The sequence below is a fragment of the Lycium barbarum genome, chromosome 6 (genome assembly GCF_019175385.1).
Source record: "Lycium barbarum isolate Lr01 chromosome 6, ASM1917538v2, whole genome shotgun sequence".
Lineage (NCBI taxonomy): Eukaryota > Viridiplantae > Streptophyta > Magnoliopsida > Solanales > Solanaceae > Lycium > Lycium barbarum.
The window spans coordinates 128,197,870-128,206,136 of record NC_083342.1 but is presented as its reverse complement, the minus strand read 5'-3'; the positions used below and the strand labels follow the sequence as shown (position 1 = coordinate 128,206,136).

Sequence of the window (8,267 nt, the reverse complement as noted above, 5' to 3'; positions counted from 1 at the left end):
AATAAAAAGGAATTAATTCTTTACCTTTCTCTCTTTTCTTCCTTCTTGGCTAAGACTTGTAACTCACAAAAATATGTGGTTTCTTGCTCCAATGACTACTCCACCTTGCTAAGGGCCCTTTAATTGGTAGAAAATGATTTTTGAAAAAAAAAAAATTTTTTTTTTTTTTTTTTTTGGTCTTGAGCTTGGCCGAAAATGGCCCTTAGGTTTCTCCCTCTCTTCTTTGTTTTGTTTTTCACCTTCTAATTTTTTCTTGAAAGTTCCATGATAATGATCCCCTTTTATCTAATTAGCACATGGAAAAATTAATTAAATATCATGGGCTTGCCAAGCCATGGCCGGACACCCCCTTTATTTGGGCCTCAATTTCTTTTTTTTTTGTCATGGGCCTAACTCGGTTGGCCCCGAGTTGGGCCTAGCCTACTGACCTTTCGACCTTAAAACGTCCATATCTCCTTGTACCGATGTCACCTGGGAACCCACGACCTATGGTTGGAAAGCTAATTCAATTATCTACAACTTCTATTTCTTGGTATTTTTCCAAATTCCAAACTTATAATACCGTTTTTTCCCCTAGAAGTCAGATCACCCGAAAACGTTTTCTTAAAAATATTCGTTTGGAGGACTTGCACTTTGATTTGGCCCAAGGGTCCTTCTTGAGTTGTGTTTAACTTCACATATGTGATTCATATGACTTGTCACATGTTCCAAAAAAAATCTTAACGTGTGGGCCCCACCTCAGCTTACAAATAATCCGACGTTTAAAATTACGGGATATAACAATCCCATACATACTGAGACCTATGCTTATGTTGTAGATAAAGTACCTCTCTGTTGTCGAAGGGCCCCGGCTTCATGGAGGTGTCCTATCTATTTTAAGCATTTTAAATTAATCATTAATACATGAAGTATGGATTAAAGTGGTATATTTTTTACGCATTTTAAAATAATCATTATTTTTTTAGTTAATCTCTAATACGTAGTATTAGTTATGTAATCTTTTACCGAGAAATTATACAAAGGATTGAATCCTAAACTAAGGTTTTCCAATTTCTAATTAGCAAATAAATAAATTATAGTTAAGTAATCTTTTACCGAGAAATTATACAAAGGATTGAATCCTAAACTAAGGTTTTCCAATTTCTAATTAGCAAATAAATAAATTAACAATTAAAGATATAAAGATTAATAATTAACAAAACAAAAAATTAACAATTAGCTAGCAAACAATTAGCATATAATTAATAAATAAGCAATTAACTAACTAATCAAACAATTAACAAATTATTAGCATATAATTAATAAATAAATAATTAACTAACTAATCAAATAATTAACAAATTATTAACAAATAAACAATTGGCTTAACAAAAACTAAATAAATAATTAGCTAGTCTAACAATTGAAATAACTAATCTAACAATTAAAAAATACTAAATAAATAATTAATAAACAATTAACAAGTTAACAACAAATAAACAAATAAAAAAAACGAAAAAACGGGCAGAAACAGCCCCATTTTGCGCACAAAAAAAGTGAGTAAAAGTTTTTTTTTGTCCATATCCGTAAACAATACACAATAGTAATGCTTAGGTTAATAATGTAATAGAAAAATCGTAGTAAAATACCTAGATTGAAGCTTTGATTTTGAGTTTTTGAATTGAATTATACGCCGCTTTATTGCGAAGAAACTTGTTCCTAGACTTCAATATACCAAAAATATTGACTTTTGGATTGAAAATCAACAAGAAAACGATGTTTTTGATCGCGTGGGACCTCAGAAATGCACCTTTAATGGCTGTTTTTTTTCTTTTGATCGTGGGGGACCAGTGATGGGGAAGATGGGGCCGGTATATTTAAGAGCTTTTACGCAAAGAATCTGTGTGTAAAAGGACTTAAGTGTAAAACTACACTTTGGTCCTTTTACGCACAGATTATGTGCGTAAAGCCTATTTTGATTCTTTTTTTTTAATGGGTTATTTTGGTTCCAAAAAATTATTTTTGGGTTACGAAAGTCTTGGACACTGAATTTTATAATTCTCATAAGTTGTTACTTGTTAGTAAATACTAAATATATAAACTTAAGTAAAACATATAACTTAAAAAAACACACACACGCACACACATATATACAAACATAACATAACATATTTAAATATACTTAAGTTTTATATATATATATATATATAGTAACATAACATATATAAATATGCTTAAGTTAAAAATATACAATCTTGAGTTTCTTAATACTTATAACCTGGATATATATAAAACTTATATTACTACTATATATAAGGGATAATCTCCATTTTTTGTAGTCCTCACATGATTTTTTTTTATCTCTTTTTACCCTTACTTGAAATTTTTATGACTTTATAATTTGTCATACATTTTAGTAAATTTTAGGAACTTTTAGGGATTTTTTTATGCCACTAAAAAAGATGATGTCATGGAAAATGTTATAGTGGGCCCCACAAAGCATACTCATACGTATTTGAGTTTTTTATATGAAAATATTATTAAACTTTTTTCAATATATCATTGTTAAATACTTTTAAAATTTATTAAAAATGTAACTAATAGCCTTTCCGTTTCAATCGAAAAATGAAATCCGAAGTATGGTAGTTGATTAGAAAATTTTACGTGCGCGCACTTTTAACGTAAAATTATCTAATAAATTGCTATATTAAAAGAGGAACTATATTATTTTTATACATATTTTAAAAATGTTTGAAAAACATTGTATTTAAAGAAATATAATTTTGATACAGTAATAATACTAGACAATTACAAAAAGTATATTTTTTACTATTAAAATATTTTGTAAAAAACCGGATAATATATTTAATATTCCCTCTGTTTCAATTTATGTGAACCTATTTCCTTATTAGTCCGTGCCGAAAAGAATGACCTCTTTCTATATTTGGAAACACTTTACCTTTATGCAATGATTTACAGCCACACAAAATATATGTGACTCATTTAGGACCATAAGTTTAAAAGTCTTCTCTTCTTTCTTAAACTTCGTGTCTAGTCAAATGAGTTCATATAAATTGAAACGGGGGAAGTATAATTTAGGAGTAAGAATTTTTTTTCATGTTAAAATTAACTATTGTATTCTAAATTATATAACATATTAATTATCCGGTATTTTGCAAAATATTTTAGGTAAAAAAATAAGTTAGTCAATATGAGTTCAATTCAAAGAACTAAAATGAAATTAATTTAACACATGAAAAGCTCAATTTGGATCATCAGGCACTTAATCTCAAAATATTAAATTAGAAGAGCTTTCAATTATTGATTTTTTTCCTAAAAAAAATCTAATATATAAACTAAGAAAAATGTTTTTCATTAACATGCGTTTTTATACTTTAATATTTTATAAGTCTTTCGAAAACGTCAAACTTATGTTACAAGAATAAAGAATCAAAAACAGAATTTTTTTAAAAAATATCTACAAATTAAAATCTTAATGTCGGTTTGGGCCCGAGCTAAGCACTGGCCAAGTGACACTAGTATATATATATATATATATATATATATATATATATATATACAACTAATAAACTATAGTGTTAATTTATGTGTAAAAATACGTAATTTAGCAAAAAAAACAAAAAAAAAAAACGTTTTTGGGCTAACCGGTTACCGATTTGGTAAAAGGGTAACGGTTTCGAGCCAGTTAAAGCCAAACCAACTGGCTAACCGGTAATCGTTAGTCTTTACCGGTTTGGAAACTGGTAACGGTCGGTTGGCTAACCGGTCCCGGGTCAACCGATTGACAGGCTTACTATTTTCCCACTGAATTTTTCTAATGTTCAGTGGTTGTTTGCACTGAATGTTGGTGGGATCTAATGCCATATGCTCATGACTCATGATTGATTTAAAACTCTTGCCATTTTACGAATAATCTAAAATTACTAAGACTATGACAGTCGAGACTAAAGGACAAGTACTACTTTGAAATTTCTACACGTGAAGCTCTAATTCATTGTATTGGAGTATAACTGTATCTTATGGTCATAAAATTTTCAGGTCGTCCTATTCTGCTCTGTCTTGGTAATTAAAAAAACGTTGCAAAATCAAGTAGTAACATATTCGATCTGATTCTCAATCAGTATGAAGTGTCAATTGGGAGTGCTATTACTGACTGCATTATTGCATTCATTTTTTATATGACAAGTGATAAGTATCTAGTCTGGTACAACAGAATTTTGAAATCCAAGCCACGAATTTTGTTTATTCATTTCTTGATGTGTTTCTCAATTAAATACAGCAGGCCTCGAGAAACAATGTGTAGAAGGAAACCAGGTTGAAGCTTCTAAGTGCAACATACTACTTTGATCCCAGTTTTCTCCTGCTATAAAAATGTTGCGCACAGAGTAGCTGTCGAAAGAAAGAGGAACCATGGAAGAGCAAGTAGTAGGCGAGGAAAATGAGTCGTAATTGTTTCACTTGATCACACTGCTAGAATTTCACTTGTAAAAGTTTGGAACTTCACCATATTGATTTTTTGCTGCATTTTCGCTAGCTAGGAATATTTTTGTCTAAAACTTCTATTTTCACACTAAAAAATTGTTATTCTTCACTTACATTACCCAAGTGAAAAGGTCAACCCACTTTAACCCCTTTTTCCACAGGACCTACTTTAATCTCGATTATTCTTTAAACGTGCATAAATTAAGCACGAGTTTTCTTTTCATTTGAATCATCATTCTATCAGGACTAAGAGATTAAAAAACAATTGTTATAATTGGTTAAATTACATCAATAGTTCTTATCATCCTATTATATAACTCTAACCTGTTAATCATTCCCTTCCTTTATTCTATTACACGTAGCAATAGGAACATGAATATTCCAAAGATCCCAAATAGTAACAAGTCCCTAAACAGAATCAAAAGAAGGGCAGAAGATGAAAACATTAAATAAATCACACAACAATCTTTATTCCAACATTGTCAACATACACATACAGACATACTAAAAGCAAGCAACAATGGGTCAAACAGGAAAGCCAAGCCATTGATGACCGCATGATAAATGAAATGAATAACAATAACAAGTGATTGAGAAAATACAAAGCTAAACCAAGTGTCTTAGATTCAACTCCACCATTGGTGCACAGCAACCCCTTCATCTATCAACTTCCCATACAATGTCAAACATTGCCAATAAGCCCTCTTCTGGCTTCCATTTTCCTCTTCATCATCATCATCATTATCAACTTCCAATTGGTTTTTGCAGTGCAAGAACAACTCATCCACCAAACATATTGTCTTCTTCTTGATCATCTCCTCCACCACTTCTGCTTCTGCTTTCATTACAACATAGTCCTCTTCCTTCACATTTTTGCTCAACCATTCTGCCGCCCCAAGTAAGGCCACCCCTTTCTCCGATTCATCTGACTCATGGATGTCGACATCCAAGTTGTAAATCTCAAAATCTTGATCATTTGCAGGGTAATTCCTCTTAAACCATTCTGCTACACCATTTTTCTCATCAGAAACGAAAACTCTCCGTGGGTAATTCTCAAGCGAATCACCTAACAACTCAGGAAGAAACTTCATCTTCCTTGAAAACGATTTCAACATTGCCCTTTTTGGTGGCTCCAACAACACATCCTCTAATCCTTTTAATGCAACTTTCTTAGCCTCAGGCGTGGTTCCACAAAGAATGTCCTTTTTTCGCGAATTCAGCTCATCATTTAGTATCCCAATCTTCCTTATTCCCACCATTGTCTTGTCAAATCGTCGAATATACACAATTCTATAGTTTGCTAGAGCTTTAAGCCCAGCTAAAGGATCATTGCTCAATTGAGTTACAACAATGCCACCAATTTTAAGCACGCGATCAATGAACTTACTGTTCCATTTAGTCGATACAATTACAAAGTCGAACGTCTCATTTGGAATTGAATTCTCATTATCCATATCCGGATCAACCACATTGACATTCAACAAATCCAAATCTTTCACCAAATGATCATTCTCAGAACTCAAAAAGAGCCCTTTATGGCCCTTTTTAACAAGGCCTTCATCAGCCAAATCGCGAAAAAGATTATGCAACATGTTAAAGTCCGTCTCATCACAATTCACGTCAATTACATCATCGATTGAGCCTCTTAGTATGGACCCAATTGAAGGCAATATGAGAAGAACCATTGCCAAGAACAACGACCGAGACATAATCCTTAAAGCCCTCGAATCAGGTAAATTAATAATCAAAAGGGCATCTTGATTCAACCCAATTTTAACACCAGGGAAATGATTCCCCTTGTTTTTTCCCCTCTTGGGGCAATACCCACCACCAAAATCCATCACTTGAATTGCTTCTACAACTTTTGAACTGTAAAAACTGATTGTAGCTTGTGCTCCTATAGTTGTACTTCAAGAACTCAACTATAAAAGAACAAAGAGAGAGGAAAATCCAACGGCAGAAGAAGAGTGAATTTAGCGTGTACAAAATCTTGAAGCGGTGTGGTTTCCACCCACAAGAGCAACACGGGTAGATTTAATTCTGCTCCATAGGAGCAATAATTCCTTAATTCTAGCTACCTCCATGATGTTTTACGTTTGAGGTACTCAATGAAAGATTAATTTTTTCAAGAAAACCCCATGGAAAAATTGAGTTTCTCTAGGTGTACCAAGAAATGGAATTAGATGATCTGAAACTCAACTAACATCAACGAATGAGGGGGGAAATTTTAACTTTTTTTTTTGAAGAGAAAAATGGGGAAGATGATGATGAAGAGGAGATCTTGGAAATGGATGGATTTAATAGGTACTTTGCATGCGTGTGGGGACCTTGAGGCCGTTGGATTTTATTTCTGCTACTTTTTCGGTTTACCTTAATTCCAATTTTTCATCTATGTGTAAAACACGGTGTAAAAAGCTTTACGCGGATTCTGTAATTTCTGTTGTATATGATCTCTATCACTTCAATGAATTTGATCTTATCATGTTAACGTATTGTAATTGAATGCCATTTGATTGACTATAAATTACTTGTCAAGGGTAAAAGCACCAAATATACCCCTCAATTTTAAGTAGTGCAAATATTCCTTCGTTGGTATACCATTTTTATTAATAGAGACCTATTTTTCGAATTAAAATTCATTTACTCTTTTTAAAAAAAAAAAAAAAACCACCTTTTTTCTTTAAAAAATTACTGACCCATAACCTTTTAACCTTAACCCAACCCATAACCTTTTAACCTTGACCCGACCTAGACGGAAAATGTAATGACAGGAGTGACCGAGAAGCTGCCGGAAAATAGTTTACTCAATGAAGTAGCTGTAGCAGTGGAACATGCATTTGCTGTGGTTGCTAAAGATGCTCAGCTTACTTCTAATTTTATTCACAAGGTCAGCAAACCAAATTGGTTTTTATCATAGATCGCTTCCATACTTTTAGTCTATATCATATGTCGTAAATATCTTCGTCTTAATTTGTATCCATTAAAGATAATGAAAAGGGTATCCATTAATGATAATGGGTCAGTGATTTTTTTAAAGGAAATTGTACATGCTATATCTAACTCTAAGAGGTATTTATGATTAATAACTACTTACTATTTAAGTTAATTACATTTCGTAGCTACAATTTTCATTTCGTAGTTCTATGCAGTTGTATATATGTATTTGAATGTATTTGGTTTACGTACTGCAAAAGCTGAATACAATAGTATGTGTATTTATATACATATGTATATGGCTGAATATATATTTTGATTTGTATTATGACTGTATGTTTGCCAAATGAATTGAATTTTTAATTTTATGTGTTGTTTGTTTCATTTATATACAAATGTATATGACGGAGCAGTGTATTCAAATACACAAGGGGATATCTAAAACCTAGCTACGAATACAACCGAAAAGTGTATTCAAATACACTCAAATACACGCGGGGATAGTTAAAACCTAGCTACAAATACAACTGAAAAGTGTATTCAAATACACTCAAATACCCCTAAAAACCAGCTACGAAATGTAAATATACAAAACATAGCTAGGTTGTTAACAACTCTAACTATATAGTCATTTCTGTGAGTTTCTCTTTTTTCAAAGGAAAAAAAAAGTAGTTTTTAATTTTAAAAAAGGAGTAAATGAATTTTAATTCGAAAAGTAGGTCTATGTTAATGAAAAGGGTATATATGCACCCTTTGTGTAACAACAAGGATATATTTACATCACTTTTTAAAGGAGGGGTATATCTGCTCTATATCACAAAGTTAAGGAATATATTTGCCACTTTTCCCTT

The 8,267-nt window shown here is 31.8% G+C and overlaps 1 protein-coding gene across 1 annotated transcript; it reads right to left on the bottom strand.

Annotated features, from left to right (window-relative positions):
• Positions 1-5,108: 5,108 nt before the first annotated feature.
• On the bottom strand, positions 5,109-6,323 carry LOC132644641 (uncharacterized). The gene has a single exon (XM_060361239.1). The coding sequence runs from the start codon at positions 6,321-6,323 to the stop codon at positions 5,109-5,111; it is 1,215 nt and encodes a 404-aa protein (XP_060217222.1).
• Positions 6,324-8,267: the final 1,944 nt, after the last annotated feature.

What these genes read in the sequence shown, in the direction of transcription:
- LOC132644641 (XM_060361239.1), bottom strand. Translation starts at nt 6,323, where the DNA reads ATGGATTTTGGTGGTGGGTATTGCCCCAAGAGGGGAAAAAACAAGGGG.